Raw genomic sequence first — 18884 nt, 5'->3', positions numbered from 1 at the left:
GCTGGGGTGGCCTCGAGGACCGGCTCCTCTCCGGATGGGGCGCGACCTCGAGAAGAAGGGCGCAGCGGCGCGAGGAAGGTGGGGCCGCCGCGACCGGGGACGAAGGCCCCCAGAGCGGGAGGTCCCGGAGCCAGGCACGCGGGAGGGGGCGGGCCCGGGGGCCCAGCCGCCGGGAAGCCGCCGCCCCGCCCCGCCCCGAGCCGCGGGTCCGCAGGTTCGCCAGCGGCGGCGCAGGCGTGTGCGGGCGGGGGCAGCGCCGCCCTCCCCGCTGGCCGAGCGGCGCTCCCGCCCCGTCGCCTCGCGCCCGCGCCGCCGAGCCCGGCCAGCACCGTCGCGGCACCATGCGGAGGGTGAGTGTGCCCGCCTCGCTCCCGCGAGCGGCCCGGGAGCGTGAGAGCGCGTCCCTCCCGCCCCGCTCCGGGGCGACGGGGGAGCCGGGCGGGCAGGGCAGAGGGCGGGCGCGGCGCGTCTCGCGGGGCCGCGGCCGCAGCCTGGGCGTGCGGAGGGGGGCGGCGCCCTGCGGCCGGCGTGGGGGTACACGCGGTGCCGTGGGGTCCCTCCTCGCCTGAGGGCAGCGGGCTCATCGGTTGCCGGCGGCCGCGGGGACACGTCGAGAGCTGTGTCAGCGCCTCCCCGAGGCCGAGGTGGGCTCTTCCCCGCACCCTGCGCCCCCCGTTTTGGGGAGAGCCCCTTTCCCCGCGTTCCCCAAGCCGGCTCGGCTCGCCGCTGCGTTCTGAGCTCGGCGCCTCGCTCGCTCCTCGGGAGCCTCGTAAACTTTGCCGGCAGGCGCGGTTCGGACTCCTCTGGCGCACACGCAGGGAGCGGCGGGCCCGGGCCGACCCGTGCAAGTGACAGCGCCGCGGCGGGTGCGTGCGTTTGGAGGAGGTAGTGGTGCCCAGTCTTCTCCAGAATTGCGCTCGCTTATGCGTTTGGAAGTCGCGGAGGAGTGAGTGTAAACTCTAGTCGCTCCCGCTAGCCAGGCGCTGCCCACCGACGGGAACCCGCGCGGAGTCCCGGAGGCCGGCTCCCAGCACCTGCGTCGGGGCTGGGGGCGCCCTCGACAGCGGCTCCTTCCCCAAACCGCGAGTGTGAGGGTCTTGCTCACACCGTTCCCCCTCCACCAGAGCTCCTGGGGCGGGGGGGGGGCGGGGGGGTTGGGGTGGTGGACTCCAATCCACAGGCTGAACTGCAGGGTTTATTCCACCCCAAGGAAGAGTCTGATGCTAGTTGTCCGCCCTGCGAAGCACGCTCTCATGTCCTGCGCAGTTTGATCTTGCCTGTGTGCGGGAGCTGATTAACATGGAAGTGTTGGTGATTGACATGAAGTGTTGGTGATTGACATGGGCGTGTCGGTGATTGACATGAAAGTACTGGTGATTTTCTGAGTTATCAGTCCCCGTATGCCGTTTGGATCTTAATCTTGGGGACCAGGCTGCTTTAATCAAATGCAGGATCTCGGCACTTACAGAGTAAAAGAGAGAGGAGAGAAAATTCAAGGAGATCCAGGTAGATACCGTGACATTTCCCCAGACCTCCTAAAGGCCAACCCTCATGACAATTTGTGTGCCAGAGCAGAGTGTTTTCTGAAGAGACAAGGTTGAGAGAGGAAATGGGAAAAACAGAGTAATTATCACCAGAGCTTGTGAATTTCTCTGGGTTGGAGTTTGGGGTTGCCTTGTGACAAGGTATGTGTGTGTGTGTTCAGTTCAGTCAGTCCTTTCTGACTCTTTGAGAGTGAGGCTGGCTGCTCTGTCCATGGGATTTTCCAGACAAGGATACTGAAGTGGGTTGCCATTTCCTCCTCCAGGGGATCTTCCTGACCCAGGGATCAAACCCGCTTTCTCTTGCCTGTGTCTCCTTCTGTCGGGAGGCAGATTCTTTACCACTTGAGCCGCCTGGGAAGCCCTATGTGTGTGCTTATTAATTTGGTCACCTGTGACCCTTTTCAAAGATTTCTTCCTCTCAGGGGCTAGGGTGTTTCAAAGGGAACTCTGGCCTGTCCTTTAGCAAGTTGAAGTCTTATGTTTGGTGGGGGGTGGGTGATATTTAGAGTGAGTTTATGTAGAGCAAGTGTGAATTGGCCTCAGCTGCCTCTGGAAAGTCTATTAGTGAGCTGACATGGAAATTTACCTGGCTTGCCTCTGGAGTGAGTCCAAACCTGCTCAGGTGTTTCTGGGGAGAACAGGATTCCAGCGGGGCTGGCCAGCTAGTTTGACACACCTGGCATCAGAAAAGCAGCAGAAATGGAAACTGGCGGGGTTACTTGTTTAAAGTCCAATTCAGTAACCTCCTTTTACCTTGAGTGCCACTAGGGTTATGAAGGAAAGCAACTGAGATGGAGTCTGTAGGACTAGGTAAGGTGTGTTAGATGGAGAATCTAGATTTGAGGATGGAGGGCATTGACCCAAGTATTTTGAAATGAGATTTGCATACTACCTTCTTTAGGATGAAAGAGGTGAATGCTTGCTAGAATGGCAGATTTCTGGGCCCCGCCTCAGTCATTTTACAAGAGAACTTTTAGGACTGGAGCTCAGCAATCTGCATTTAAACACCCACCACCACTCTACTATAAAGTAGTGAAAAGTGTTAGTGTCTTTAGTGCCACTCAGTCATGTCTGACTCTTTGTGACCCCAGGAACTGTAGCCCTCCAGCCTCTTCTCTCCATGACATTCTCCAGGCAAAAATACTGGAGTGGGTAGCCATTCCCTTCTCCAGGGAGTTGAACCCAGGTCTCCTGCATTGCAGGGAGACTCTTTACCATCTGAGCCACCAGGGAACCACCACCATAAGGCATATGTATTAAACACTTACTGTGTGTGGGCACTGTTCTGAGCTCTAGGAGTACAGAGGGCAGATGATAGCTAGAAACCTTGTTTTCCTGGAGGCTACATTCTGGTTGAGAAATTAGATGATACAGAAGTAAACAAATATTCAAATACTTCTACATAGTGATGAGTGCTATGAAGAAAATAAAGCAGGATAATGGAATTGTTGCCAGCCAAAGCTTGTACTGCCGATAAAGCACAGGCCAGTAAAGTAAGAGATGAGTTGTTGAGGCAAGGAATGGCGACTTTATTTGGAAAGCCAGCAGACTGAGAAGATGGTGGACTACTGTCCCCCAAAAACCATCTTACCTAAGTTAGAATTCCAGCTGCTTTTATACTACTAAAAACGGGAGGGAGTGTGGCTGATTGTTGCAAACTCCTTGGTTCCAGAATCGCTTGTTCTTGCAGCTGTCCAGGAGGGTCTGGTCACAGTGTTCCCATAAATCTTCAACAAGACTAAGGTTATTCTCTGTTCTCCAAATTTTTGTCTCTATATGGACGGGAAATGTTATACTTTTAAAGGTCAGAGCCTTGGGAATGGGCTGTCCTGTGTGTTTCAGGCTATAGGCAATATTTTTTTACAAACGGATGGAGAATCTCTATGACTTAAGCTCAGGCAATAGAGCTCAAAGGTTAGAGCTAAAGGAATAGGTCATTATGGAGTTGGGTTTGTTCTGTTACAGAATGGAAAGTGAATCCGGGAGTGAAACCATTTTAATTTGGGTGGGCAGGGAAGATGTTTCTAAGGAGTCGACATTTGAACTGTGAGTTACACGGGAAAGGAAGTCAGCTATGCGAAGTTTTGAGGAAAGTGCTATAGCCTGAGGAACATCAAATGCAAAGATAGGAGCAGGCATGGCCTGTGTGAAAAACAGAGAGAAGATACCAGAATTGAAGCAGAGTGGGGTGTGTAAGGGGTGAGGAGATGGAATGAAGAAATTTGGTAAGAAATTTGGATTTAGGCCTAAATGCAGAGGGATGCTCTTTTTTTTTTTTCCACTTTATTAAGCTTTTCATTTTATATTGGAGTATAGTTGATTATCAATGTTGTGCTAGTTTGAAATGAACAGTGAAGGGACTCAGCCATGCATATACATGTATCCATTCTCCTCCAAACTCCCTTCCCATCCAGGCTGCCACGTAACATTGAGCAGAGTTCCCTGTGCTACACAGTAGGTCCCTGTTGGTTAGAGGAATGCTTGTTAGAGAATTTTAACGAGAGGAGGAGAATGACGGGGTCTGCTTTACTTGTTTGAAGATCAGTTTGGCCATGTGTGTAGAATGGATTATGGGATGGGAATGGGCGTGGCAGAGGGAGACCACCTTTGAGTGGAGGAGTGATGGAGCCGGGGGAGGTATTCTGGAGGTAAAGTCAGCTGAAGTTGCTGATGTGGGAGGAAGGAAGGGATAGGAATCCTCATGTACATTTAAGGTTGCTAACTGTGCGAATGTGTGTATGTGAGAGCGAGAGAGAGGGAGAGAAAAGGTGGCTGGGCCTTGGTTAAAATGCCCCAGTGGTAATGAAAATAGTGAGCATTCAGTGAACATTTACTGTGGTGCACATATGAGCAAGAGCCCTGTGAAATAGTAACTCTTGTTACCATTCTGCAGATGCAGTCACAGCTCCAGAACGTTGAGCATGTTGCTCTAGGCCACCCAGCTAAGTGTTGGAGCTGGGGCTGGACCTGGGCTTGCCTGACCCCGAAACCGTGCTCGCGCCAGTCTACTCTGCTGCCCGCAAACCGCCTGCTCCTGTCTCGGACTTTTTCTGGTCCTGAAGAGATAATTTTGCTGTCAGGAAGATGCATGTGGTGACCGTTTAGCCATTGTAGATCAGTAAACGCAGAGGGAGGGAAGACATTCTATTACCGTGGAAAGCAGTGACTGTTTTCCCTGGTGTTCTTGATTGAAAGGGAAGGTGCATGAGGGTGTTCAGAATGGCAGCACAAAGGATGCCCAGTAACTGGGTTTCTGCAGGGAGAAGCTGGCATGGTGCATAAACCACTCTCCCGGTGCTTTGAACCTCAGATGACCTCTAGAGAACCCACCTGCTCGATTCTTCTTTCACCTCTTCATGTAGCTGGTTAACATGTTGTTCTCTATTTTGCATCCAAAATGAGCTCCTTCCTATGAGAGCCAAGGGTTTCAAAAGTTACTTTAAAAACTTATTTGTATTCGGTGGAGAATAGATACATGTATGTGTATGGCTGGGTCCCTTTGCTGTTCACCGAAAACTATGACAACGTTGTTAATTGGCTATACCCCAATACAAAATAGAAAGTTTATTTTTAAAAATTATTTTAATTGGAAGCTAATTACTTTACAATATTGTAGTGATTTTTGCCATACATTGACATGAATCAGCCATGGGTGTACATGTGTTCCCCATCCTGAGCGCCCCTCCCATGTCCCTCCCCATCCCATCCCTCTGGGTCATCCCGGTGCACCAGCCCTGAGCACCCTGTCTCATGCATCAAACCTGGACTGGCGATCTGTTTAACATATGATAAAATACGTGTTTCATTGCTATTCTCTCAGATCATCCCACTCTCGCTTTCTCCCACAGAGTCCAAAAGACTGTTCTATACATCTGTGTCTTTTTTGCTGTCTCGCATATAGGGTTATCATTATCATAAAAAAAATAGAAAGTTTAAAGTTTGGAGTAGTCGGGAGTGGTGGAAGAAGGAGGAGGCAGCAGTGAATCACTTATAAATAACTTTGAAGCAGGACCCGGAGCCTAAATTCCAGGAGGATAATGGTCATCCACAGCCAAGAAGGAAAGACCTGAGACATGGAATCAGCGATTGCAGCCCTTCAGTGTGAGTCAGCAGGCCCCAAGAAAGGAGAATGCCTGCCACCTGGCCTTTATTTGTCTGCAGCCACTCCAACCACTCCCTGTGGTGAGTTCAGTTCAGTCGCTCAGTCCTGTCTGACTATTTGGGACTCCATGGACTGCAGCACGCCAAGTCTTCCTGTCCATCACCAACTCCCAGAGTTTACTCAAACTCATGTCCATTGAGTCAGTATGCCATCCAGCTATCTCATCCTCTGTTGTCCCCTTCTTCTCCTGCCCTCAATCTTTCCTAGCATCACAGTCTTTTCCAGTGAGTCAGCTCTTCGTATCAGGTGGCCAAAGTATTGGAGTTTCAACTTCAGCATCAGTCCTTCCAATGAATATTCAGGGCTGATCTCCTTTAGGATGGACTGGTTGGATCTCCTTGCAGTCCAAGAGACTCTCAAGAGTCTTCTCCAACACCACGGTTCAAAAGCGTCAATTCTTTGGTGCTCAGCTCCCGTGGACGGAGGAGCCTGGTGGGCTACAGTCAACGGGGTCACAAAGAGTCAGACACGACTGAGCAACTTCACTTACTCACTCACTCACTCAGCTTTCTTTGTAGTCCAACTCTCATATCCAAACATGACTACTGGAAAAACCAGAGCTTAGACTAGATGGACCTTTGTTGACAAAGTAATGTCTCTGCTTTTTAATATGCTGTGTAGGTTAGTCATAACTTTTCTTCTAAGGAATAAGCATCTTTTAATTTCATGGCTGCAGTTATCATCTGCAGTGATTTTGGAACCCAAGAAAATAAAGTCTGTCACTGTTTCCATTGTTTCCCCATCTATTTCCCATGAAGGGATGGGACCAGATGCCATGATCTTAGTTTTCTGAATGTTGAGTTTTAAGCCAACTTTTTCACTTGTCTCTTTTGCTTTCATCAAGAGGCTTTTTAGTTCCTCTTCACTTTCTGCTGTAAGGGTGGTGTCATCTGCATATCTGAGGTTCTTGATGTTTCTCCTGACAGTCTTGATTCCAGCTTGTGCTTCTTCCAGCCCAGCATTTCTCATGACGTACTCCGCATATAAGTTAAATAAGCAGGTTGATAATACAGCCTTGACATACTCCTTTCCCTGTTAGGAACCAATCTGTTGTTCCATGTCCAGTTCTAACTGTTGCTTCCTGACCTGCATACAGCTTTCTCAAGAGGCAGGTCAGGTGGTCTGGTATTCCCATCTCTTTCAGAATTTTCCAGTGTTTGTTGTGGTCCCCACAGTCAAAGGCTTTGACATAGTCAATAAAGCAGAAATAGATGTTTTTCTGGAATTCTCTTGCTTTTGCCATGATCCAGCAGATGTTGGCAATTTGATCTCTGGTTCCTCTGCCTTTTCTAAAACCAGCTTGAACATCAGGAAGTTCATGGTTCACGTACCGCTGAAACCTGACTTGGAGAATTTGAGCGTTACTTTGCTAGCGTGTTAGATGAGTGCAGTTGTCTGGTAGTTTGAGCATTCTTTGGCATTGCCTTTCTTTGGGATTGGAATGAAAACTGACCTTTTCCAGTCCTGTGGCCACTGCTGTATTTTCCAAATTTGCTGGCATATTGAGTGCAGCACTTTCACAACATCATCCTTCAGGATTTGAAACAGCTCAACTGGAATTCCGTCACCTCCACTAGCTTTGTTCGTAGTGATGCTTCCTAGGGCCCACTTGACTTCACATTCCAGGATGTCTGGCTCTAGGTGAGTGATCACACCATCGTGATTATCTGGGTTGTGAAGATCTTTTTTGTACAGTTCTTTTGTGTATTCTTGCCACCTCTTCTTTTCTTCTGCTTCTGTTCGGTCCATACCATTTCTGTCCTTTATTGAGCCCATCTTGGTATGAAATGTTCCCTTGGTATCTCTAATTTTCTTGAAGGGATCTCTAGTCTTTCCCATTGTATTGTTTTCCTCTATTTATTTGCATTGATCATGGAGGAAAGCTTTCTTGTCTCTCTTTGCTGTTCTTTGGAACTCTGCTTTCAAATGGGTATGTCTTCCCTTTTCTCCTTTGCTTTTTGCTTCTCTTCTTTTCACAGCTATTTGTAAGATCTCCTCAGACAGCCATTTCGCTTTTTTGCATTTCTTATTTTGGGGGATGGTCTTGATCCCTATCTCCTGTACAATGTCATGAACCTTCGTCCATAGTTCATCAGGCACTCTAACTATCAGATCTAGTCCCTTGAAACTATTTTTCACTTCCACTGTATAAATGTAAGGGATTTGATTTAGGTCATACCTGAATAGTCTAGTGGTTTTCCCTCCTTTCTTCAATTTAAGTCTGAATTTGGCAATAAGGAGTTCATGATCTGACTCACAGTCAGCTCCCGGTCTTGTTTTTGCTGACTGTATAGAGCTTCTCCATCTTTGGCTGCAAAGAATATAATCAGTCTGATTTCAGTATTGGACCATCTGGTGATCTCCTCATATAGAGTCTTCTCTTGTGTTGTTGGAAGAGGTATTTGCTATGACCAGTGTGTTCTCTTGGCAAAACCCTATTAATTAGCCTTTGCCCTGCTTCATTCTGTACTCCAAGGCCAAATTTGCCTGTTGCTCCAGGTGTTTCTTGACTTCCTACTTTTGCATTCTAGTCCCCTATAATGAAAAGGACATCTTTTTGGGGTTTTAGTTCTAGAAGGTCTTGTAGGTCTTCATAGAACTGTTCAACCTCAGCTTCTTCAGCATTACTGGTCAGGGCATAGACTTGGATAACTGTGATATTGAAAGGTTTGCCTTGGAGACGAACAGAGATCATTCTGTCGTTTTTGAGACTGTATCCAAGTACTGCCTTTTGGACTCTTTTGTTGACCATGATGGCTACTCCATTTCTTCCAAGGGATTCCTGCCCGCAGTAGTAGATATAATGGTCATCTGAGTTGAATTCACCCATTCCAGTCCATTTTAGTTCGCTGAGTCCTAAAATGTCAACATTCACTCTTGCCATCTCTTGTTTGACCTCTTCCAATTTGCCTTCATTCATGGACCTGACATTCCAGGTTCCTATGCAGTATTGCTCTTTGCAGCATTGGACCTTGCTTCTATCACAAGTCACATCCACAGCTGGGTATTGTTTTTGCTTTGGCTCCATCCCTTCATTCTTTCTGGAGTTATTTCTCCACTGATCTCCAGCAGCGTGTTGGGCACCTACTGACCTGGGGAGTTCCTCTTTCAGTATCCTATCATTTTGCCTTTTCCTACTGTTCATGGGGTTCTCAAGGCAAGAATACTGAAGTGGTTTGCCATTTCCCTCTCCAGTGGACTACATTCTGTCAGACCTCTCCACCATGGCCCACCTGTCGTGGGTGACCCTACACGGCATGTCTCATAGTTTCATTGAGTTAGACAAGGCTGTGGTCCATGTGGTCAGATTGGTTAGTTTTCTGATTGTGGTTTTCAGTCTGTCTGCCCTCTGATGGAAAAGGATAAGAGTGCTCCTAATTCTGCGCATCTGTAACTAAGTTTGTTTTTCTGCCCTCTAACTCTACAGGAGCTACACTTCACTTGACTCTATGCTAAATACATCCCCTATCTGGTGTTTACAACACCCTTCCCCTTGTAGTTACATGTCAGAAAGAAGGCCTCAGAGCCACCAAACTGCCGGGTGCAGTTACTGGGTTACTGACGCCAGTTTATGACTGTCTTTGAAACAATGCAAGAGGAAGAAATCAAGGTCCTGTCACCTTTTGCTTTCTCATCACAGACTTCTGACTGGGAGCACTGGGAGTATGAGGCAGGCACGTACTGTGTTCCCCTCTCCGCCAGCTGAGAATAAAAACACCATTCTATTTCTCCCCCCCCCCCCCCAAAAAAAGTTTAAAGTTTGAAAAAAAGAGTTAGAAATCAGTTGTGGAAAAATAAAGACGGTGGTAGTTACTGCTTACTGGTGGCTTCTTTGTGCCAGGCATGGGTCATCTCCCTTCATGTTTGCGACAGCTTTAAAGTTACAATTAATAAGCGATACATTTACATAAAATTTAAAAGATACGAAGGTTAGAGTGAACATTTTTCCTCCTACTCTGTTGCTCAACTAGCTGCTTCCCTTCGCTAGAAATGATTGAGGTTAAACCCATTTCTTGTGTACTTTCAGAAATAGTCTCTGCAGAGACACAGCAGATGTCTATTCACACTACCCCCCCCATTTTTTTTTACACACAAGTGTAAATGTTAGCATATAATGCTAACATATAAAGGCACTTTTTTTTTCTGTGTACACAAGATTGGTGTTTGTAGAGCTACCTGTTCTTTTTATGGCCTCACATGGTACCTTTATATGGATCTGCTGGAACTGGGTTTTCTAGCCTTGCTACTCAGAGAAGGCAATGGCACCCCACTCCAGTACTCTTGCCTGGAAGATCCCATGGACGGAGGAGCCTGGTGGGCTGCAGTCCATGGAGTTGCTGGGAGTCGGACACGACTGAGCGACTTCACTTTCACTTTTCACTTTCATGCACTGGAGAAGAAAATGGCAACCCACTCCAGCGCTCTTGCCTGGAGAATCCCGGGGACGGGGGAGCCTGGTGGGCTGCTGTCTATGGGGTCGTACAGAGTCAGACACAACTGAAGCGACGCAGCAGCAGCAGCCTTGCTACTATCAGCAGTGCTGAATACTCTTATACATACATGATTTCATATGAGTATGTCTGTGTGATAAATTTCTGGATCAACTGATACAAATGTCTTTACCTTTGTTAGGTGAAGCAGCAGAGTGTTGCGGAGGTATCTGTATAAATACATAGACACATAAATATAGCACTTATTTATAAGCCAGATTGCCTGGGGTGGACTCAACTGCCATTTAACAGTGTGTGCATGTCACTTAACCTCTCTTTAACTCCCTTGCCTGACTTGTAAAATAGGAATAAGAGTAATGCCTACTTAACACGGTAGTTGTGAAGGTTGTATCAGTTTGTGTTGATTTGTTAAATCATCCCAAAGCTTAGTGACTAAAGACAATAACTGCTTTACTCAGCTCGTGAATCGGTAGATTGGCTGAGTAGCTCTTCTTGGCTTGGCCGACCCGACAGAGCTCCACTGAGTTCTCTCTGGCTTTGTGGTCCTGGTGGGCCAGCTGGTAGCTGAAGGATCTAGGGTGGCCTCCCTCGTGTCTGGCAGTCAACGAGCGAGTTGGTCTTCGGGGATGTCGTTTAGGGTGGCAGATGTTCATGTGGAGGTCTCAGGGTTCAAAAAAGCAGCAGATGGCAAACCCCAAAGCACAAGCATTTTTCGGATCTCTGCTTATGTCGTATTTGCTGTTGTCCCGTTGACCAAATCAGGTATCCGGCCAGCCTTGGCGTCCATGTGGGAGGGGACTCTCCAAGGACAAGGATACAGTAAGGGGAATCACGGCCCCCGTTTTGGCAAACAGTCTGCCACAAAAATTGGATAAGTTAAGAATTGTAGAGTGACTGACTAGTACAGTGCCTGGCATATTTTAAGTGCTGTGTAAGTTTGTTAAATTGAAAAAAAGAAAGAGGTATCACCAAATTGAAGCATTGATGCTTTCAAATTGTGGTGCTAGAGAAGGCTCTTGAGAGTCCCTTGGACAGCAAGGAGATCCAACCAGTCAATCCTAGAGGAAATCAACCCTGAATGTTCATTGGAAGGGCTGATGCTGAAGCTCAAACTCCAGTACTTTGGCCACCTGGTTGGAAGAACTAACTCAGTGGAAAAGAGCCTGATGCTGGGAAAGATTGAGGGCAGGAGGAGAAGGGGTGACAGAGGACAAGATTGGTGACATAGGTTGGATGGCATCACCAACTCAATGGACATGGGTTTGCGCAAACTCTGGGGGATAGTGAAGGACAGGGAGGCTGGCGTGCTGTGGTCCACAGGGTCACAGAGAGTCGGACACAACTTAGTGACTGAACACCACTGCTGATTACCAATCTTCCTCGCTCTTCAGCTGCATTTGCGTGAGTGCTGGCTTCCCATTTCTTCCTGACATTGTAGCAATGTGGTTTATCCGTGAAGAGGTGGGTGTTCTTGTTCCCATTTCACATATAGAAAAAGTGATGCTCAGAGGTGTCAAGTCATTTTTTTCAGATGCTCTGGGCCAGACAACAGTGTGAATCCTTTGTGTGCCTGCCTCTAAAGCCCAGCAGCTTGTCCTGATGCTCTGGATAGGGGCACCATTTCTGTGTTTCTGATACTCAGTGCACGGCTCTTCTGCCCACCCTCTCATTTCATGACCCTGATGTCCACTTCACGTTTGGGTCTTACCAAGTGAGAGGGATCTGTGATCCTGTTGCAGCCTTTCACAGTGACTTTAATTTCATCCTGGCACCAGATTCACAGTAAAGTGTCAGCCACAGGAATAGTAGGCTCTGTGCGAAGGGATGATAAAGGGAAACCTGTCACTTTATCGCTTTTAAATTCAGAAAGTAGTTGAGTCTGACCTTATTTTGTTTATTCTTTCTCCTTTTCCATTCCCTACATCTTTTTTGCTTCACTTTCTCCTTTTCGAGGCAGGGATCCCATTCCCCAAAGGGCAGCTGTGAAGGTAGGAGACACGATTTCATAATGGTTCGGGACTTGCTCTCTGGAAACAGATGTCCTGAATTCAAATCCAGCTCAGCTATTTACTAGCCATGTGACTTGGATTGGCTCACGTGCATTAACGGATTTTTCTGAAGGCTGAGTAATAATCTGTCCAAAGTGCTCTGCTATTATTGTAGCAGATGACTTTTGCTTCCGTGTTCTCCATTCTGTTTCACATCCCTGCTCCTTCAAACCTATTCTTCTGCCCCTAGATTTGTCTGACACTGATGGAGCCTTTAGTCCAAGTGCCTTATGTGTAATTAGCTCATTTAATCCTCACAGCAAAGCTCTGAAATAAGTGCCATTTTATCCCCATGTTCAAGTGAGGAAGCTAGAGACGCTGAGCAGCTAAGTAATTTGCCCAGCATACCACAGCCAATAAATGATGTAGCAGGGGTTTTAAACCAGGCATCCTGGCACCAGAGTCTGTGTTCTTAATGTTTCTGCTAATAGAAAAAAAGAATGGGATGAAAGGTTGGGGATTTAAAATTGAGAACTTCTGCTTTAGGTAACGGAGAAGGCAGTGGCAACCCACTCCTGTACTCTTGCCTGGAAAATCCCATGGTTGGAGGAGCCTGGTAGGCTGCAGTGCATGGGGTTGCTGAGAGTCGGACACGACTGAGCGACTTCACTTTCACTTTTCACTTTCATGCATTGGAGAAGGAAATGGCAACCCACTCCAGTGTTCTTGCCTGGAGAATCCCAGGGACGGGGGAGCCTTGTGGGCTGCTGTCTCTGGGGTCGCACAGAGTCGGACACGACTGAAGCGACTTAGCAGCAGCAGGTCTAGGTAAACTGCTGGTGAACTCGCAGGCAGCCTCTATCCTTGGCAGCTGTTGAGCATAGCCACCTGAGCCTTAGACCAAAAATCTTTGCACAAAAAAACATAAATGAATAAACTTTCAGTCCTTTTGCCAAAAACCTTTCCACTTCAGTCGTGGTAATCCTAACAAGATTTCAGGCATTATGTCTCTCTTGTAACTGAGGTGTTGACCTTTGAAAATACATGGAGCTTTTTTTTTTTTTAAGGTTTGAGACTCAAGCTGGCTGGTTCTGAGTCTTGCCAGCTCTTGCTTCTTCTGATGGAGTGCTTCTCTGGTGGCAAACAATGCTTGCCAAAGCAGCAGAGGGGATAAAACATAAACACCACAGGTAATTCATGGCTTTCTGAATTTAGAGCCCTGCATATCTTCAAGTTGAAGGAAACAAACTGAGGTGGTTTCGCAAGCGTTGTTTGTACATGGACTGAATGTAATGTGGTAATGCTCATGGAACAGATATCTCAAATGAACCGTCTAATGTGTGCTAGGCATCCGTGGTGAGTGAACGAGCTCTGAGTAGCACTGATCTTGTCAGAGGGCTTGCAGTCTGTCTGAGGAGGTGGTGAAGCAGTTCTGTGAGTGGTGGCATGCTGTTGCAAAGAAGGTGGCGGTGGTTATTCAGTTGTCAGTCATGTCCGACGTTTTGCGACCCCACGGACTGCAGCACACCAGGCTTCCCTGTCCTTCACCAACTCCTGGAGTTTACTCAAACTCATGTCCATTGAATCGGTGATGCTATCCAACCATCTTGTCCTCTGTCCTCCCCTTCCTCTCCTGCCTTCAGTCTTTCCCAGCATCAGAATCTTTTCTAATGAGTTGGCTCTTTGCATCAGGTGGCCAAAATTTTGGAGCTTCAGTTTCAGCATCAGTCCTTCCAATGAATATTCAGGACTGATTTCCTTTAGAGTTGACTGGTTGGATCTCCTTGCAGTCCAAGGGACTCTCAAGAGCCTTCTCCAACACCACATTTCAAAAGCATCAATTCTCTGGCACTTAGCCTTCTTTATGGTCCACCTCTCACATCCATACATGACTACGGGAAAAACCATACCTTTGACTATACAGACCTTTGTTGGCAAGCTAGAAGTTCCTTACTTACTCAGGGCAGGGGTGGAGGGACGGTTCATAAAAGCTTTCAGACAATATGACTGTTGACAGAGACTTGAAGCTTGAGCAGGGCATCCAGGAAAGAGGAGGAGGATTTCGTTCCAGGTGGGATGAACAGCATGTGCAGGGGAGAGGAGTAGGACGCCAAAAGGAACGAGAGGCATGTAGAGTAGCTGATGCCTCCAGCGCAAGGGAGCGCACAGAGTTGAGGAGGGAAAGAGAAGGGGAAAGGCCCTGTCGGCTGTGGAGGTCATGTTGAGAAGTGTCCAAAGAACCACCAAAAGCCATTGAGAGCTTCTAAGCAGACTTTTGACAATCAGACATTTGCTTCAGAAGTTTCCTTTGGCTATTAGGTGGAGTATGGACTGGAGGTGGAAAAATAGCGTAGGAATCCTGGTTAGGAGGCTATCAGTCATTGATCCTGATGACTGTGACCAGGGGGGAAAGGGAAAGGGCTTGTTCTATTTGAGTGGTGTTCTGGCAGTAGAATCAGTAGAACTTAGTGACTGATAGGATGCAGTGGGGGCTTCCCTGGTGGCTCAGCGGAAAAGAATCTGCCTGCAATGCAGGAGATCCAGATTCAACCCCTGGGTCGGGAAGATCTGGAGGAGGACGTGGCTAACGCACTCCAGGATTCTTGCCTGGAGAATCCCAGGGACAGAGGAGCCTGGCGGCCTGCAGCCGTAGGGTTGCACAGTCAGATACGACCGAGGAACTAAGTAGCGGCAGCAGGATGCAGAGGCTCAGGGAGGACAGGGGTGAAGGGTGACAGACTTCATGACCTTTAACGTGTCATTATATATGCATAGATCCTTAAGCAAGACATATTGCTATTCTGCCTGGCTTTAAACTTTATATGTATCGCAACATATATACCATATGTGTGCGTATGAATGTATTATGTATTCTTATAATTTGCTTTTTTGCATGATGTGGCATTTATCTATTTGATACCAATAGCTGATAATGCATTTTTATAGTATGTTTGCAAAATGAAATAACTATGTAATTAAGTTATCCTTTCTCTTTTTACCATACATTTAGGTTGTTTTAAAGCAGTACTGCTGTATTATTCTGTGTATCTACTTGTTTGCCAGGGTATTTAGAGGTGGGATAGTGGGACTACAGGGTAATCATACTGTCCATTCTGCTAGATATTGCCATCCTCTTCTCTAAAGAGATTGATCGGCAGTTTATGAATGGCCTGTATTTTTACCAAATACTTGGTACTGTCAAGAGTGTAACTTTTTTTTTTTTTTGCAAATTAGACAGGGGTAAAAATATCCTCTCACTGTGGTTTTGTGTTTCTCTGATTACAAGTATAGTTGAACATATGTTTATGTATTGATTTGCCATTCAAGTTTCCTGTTTTGTGAAATATCAGTTCATATCTTTTGCTTATTTCTCTTTTATATTGTCTTTTTCTTACTGAGTTCCAATTTTTCCAGTTTATCTTTTTTAATAGAATATTTTAAATTTTAATGTATTTGAGGTTGCCAATTCATTCCTTTGTGGTTTGTGCTTTTTGTTTCATAAGGCGTCCTTCCCTGTCTACAGACTAAAGATATTTACCTGTGTTTTTTCCTAAAGAGAATTTAAACTTTGCCTTTAGTATTTATATACCCATTTGAATGCAGAGTTCCAAAGAATAGCAAGGAAAGATAAGAAAGCCTTCCTCAGCGATCAATGCAAAGAAATAGAGGAAAACAATACAATGGGAAAGACTAGAGATCCCTTCAAGAAAATTAGAGATACCAAGGGAACATTTCATGCAAGGATGGGCTCAATGAAGGACAGAAATGGTAGGGACCTAACAGAAGCAGAAGATATTAAGAAGAGGTGGCAAGAATACACAAAAGAACTGTACAAAAAGATCTTCACAACCCAGATAATCACGATGGTGTGATCACTCACCTAGAGCCAAACATCCTGGAATGTGAAGTCAACTGGGCCTTAGGAAGCATCACTACGAACAAAGCTAGTGGAGGTGATGGAATTCCGGTTGAGCTCTTTCAAATCCTGAGAGATGACGCTGTGAAAGTGCTGCACTCAATATGCCAGAAAATTTGGAAAACTCAGCAGTGGCCACAGGACTGGAAAAGGTCAGTTTTCATTCCAATCCCAAAGAAAGGCAGTGCCAAAGAATGCCCAAACCACTGCACAATTGCACTCATCTCACATGCTAGTAAAGTAATGCTCAAAATTCTCCAAGCCAGCCTTCAGCAATACGTGACCCATGAACTTCCAGATGTTCAAGCTGGTTTTAGAAAAGACAGAGGAACCAGAGATCAAATTGCCAACATCCGCTGGATCTTGGAAAAAGCAAGAGAATTCCAGAAAAACATCTATTTCTGCTTTATTGACTATGCCAAAGCCTTTGACTGTGTGGATCATAATAAACTGTGGAAAATTCTGAAAGAAATGGGAATACCATACCACCTGACCTGCCTCTTGAGAAAGCTGTATGCATGTCAGGAAGCAACAATTAGAACTGGACATGGAACGACAGACTGGTTCCAAATAGGAAAAGGAGTATGTCAAGGCTGTATATTGTCACCCTGCTTATTTAACTTATATGCAGAGTACATCATGAGAAACTCTGGGCTGGAGGAAGCACAAGCTGGAATCAAGATTGCCGGGAGAAATATCAATAATCTCAGATATGCAGATGACACCACCCTTATGGCAGAAGGTAAAGAAAAACTAAAGAGCCTCTTGATGAAAGTGAAAGAGGAGAGTGAAAAAGTTGGTTTAAAGCTCAACATTCAGAAAACGAAGATCATGGCATCTGGTCCCATCACTAGAACTTCATGGGAAATAGATGGGGAAACAGTGGAAACAGTGTCAGACTTTATTTTTTTGGCTCCAAAATCACTGCAGATGGTGATTGCAGCCATGAAGTTAAAAGACACTTACTCCTTGGAAGGAAAGTTATGACCAACCTAGACAGCATATTCAAAAGCAGAGACATTACTTTGCCATCAAAGGTCCATCTAGTCAAGGCTATGGTTTTTCCAGTGGTCATGTATGAATGTGAGAGTTGGAGTATAAAGAAAGCTGAGTGCTGCAGAATTGATGCTTTTGAACTGTGGTGTTGGAGAAGATTCTTGGGAGTCCCTAGGACTGCAAGGAGATCCAACCAGTCCATCCTAAAGGAGATCAGTTCTGGGTGTTCATTGGAAGGACTGATGTTGAAGCTGAAACTCCAATACTTTGGCCACCTGATGCAAAGAGCTGACTGATTTGAAAAGACCCTGATGCTGGGAAAGATTGAGGGCAGGAGGAGAAGGGGACAAGAGAGGATGAGATGGTTGGATGGCATCACTGACTCACTGTACATGGATTTGTCTGGACTCCCGGAGTTGGTGATGGACAGGGAGGCCTGGCATGCTGCGGTTCATGGGGTCACAAGGAGTCGGACACGACTGAGTGACTGAACTGAACTTAGTAATTAGACCATTAACCCACTTGATATTAAGTTCAACATAGTAAGTGAGTTAGGAATTTAGTATTTCCCCCCATGCTGATAACCAACCACTTCGGCAACACTTACTGAACCCCCATCCTTTCCTCACGAATGGGAAGGGCCTCCTTTTTCATTTATCAAGTCTCCATATGTGGAGGAATCCGTGGTCTCCCTCTTCAGATCTCGGTCACTGCTTATTTATACTAACCCCTGATGTCAGATAGTAGTGTCACCTTACCTCATTGTTCTTGAGTATGTTTAAATGCTCTGTTCATTGGTGTGTCTAGTGCCTAGAACAATGGCAGACCCATAGGAGGGGCTCAGTAAATATCTATTGAATGGCTGAAGCAGTCTTATATGGTGCCAGCTAAGTCAGTAATCCAGCAGTTCCTGACACCCTGGACAGTAGCTTACCTTTGGGAAGAGGAGGAGACCGTCAGGAACACCATCTCTCGCTTCTTCCCTCCCTTACCCTCTGTTGCCTTTTGTCTCTTCTCATTCAGATTAAACTTTGGGAGAATGAATTCTCAGCCAGCCCAACAGGTACTGCTCAATAATGGCTACAGCTTGCAAGACCAAGGTTAAGGAAGAGTGAGATTGCTGCTAATTGTGACCTTGGAGAATTCTGATCACAAATTGTAGATAGCTCTATGAGGTTCTTTGCAGTCCGGCCAGTTTCTGGGCCCTTAAGTTTTGGAAATAAGACAAGGGTCCCCTGAAACTAGGTCTTCTATGCATTTGGACACCTCTATTTTGCAGGTTAGCAGTGGTTTCAAAAAAGACTTCTTTTTGTAGTGTAGTTCTCAGCATGTGTTGTTAACAAAGAGAAACACCGTCTACTAATGCTCGTGACATGCAAAACATTGTACTAAGTGCTTTGATATACATGTACAGTTAATTGATTCTTCAAAGCCATCTTTTTTTGTTTACTTTTTGCAGTAACAGTAGTTATTCATTTTTCATTCATCTAATTTTCTTAAACCTTAGTAGACTAAGTTAGGGACCAAGACTGCCCTTCCAAAAACACAGTTGAGTGGAAAGCAGACTTTTAAAGAAATATTTGCTATGCAATGTGATAATTGCATTTACAAAAGCATATCCAAAATACAGCCTAGAAAAGAGCCAGTTTGAGGGGCAGAAGAGAGTCAGGGGAATCTAGGAAGAGGGGTTTAAATAGGACATGACACCTGGGGACACTCTCGAGGGCCTCTGTCTGGGCCTCTGGCTTCGTCTGTTTACTCCCGCCTCCCCTGATCTCTTCTCAGTGAGCGTGTGTCTCTACTTGCTCCTTTTCACTGACGGCTTCT

At 46.4% G+C, this 18884-nt stretch overlaps 1 protein-coding gene across 4 annotated transcripts in view; it reads left to right on the top strand.

The window, feature by feature from the left end:
* The first annotated feature begins 202 nt into the window (after window positions 1-202).
* Window positions 203-18884, top strand: part of TMCC3 (transmembrane and coiled-coil domain family 3) — a 286278-nt gene continuing 267596 nt past the window's right edge. For all 4 annotated transcript variants that reach the window (XM_042246611.2, XM_060412525.1, XM_060412519.1 and 1 more), the window contains exon 1: window positions 203-350. In XM_042246611.2, coding sequence (XP_042102545.1) covers window positions 342-350 — 9 coding nt within the window. In that variant the 5' untranslated portion in view covers window positions 203-341. The remainder of the gene's footprint in view (window positions 351-18884) is intronic.

The sequence above is a fragment of the Ovis aries genome, chromosome 3 (assembly GCF_016772045.2).
Source record: "Ovis aries strain OAR_USU_Benz2616 breed Rambouillet chromosome 3, ARS-UI_Ramb_v3.0, whole genome shotgun sequence".
Lineage (NCBI taxonomy): Eukaryota > Metazoa > Chordata > Mammalia > Artiodactyla > Bovidae > Ovis > Ovis aries.
The sequence above is the reverse complement of the archived record's forward strand: the minus strand, read 5'-3'. Positions and strand labels throughout refer to the sequence as shown.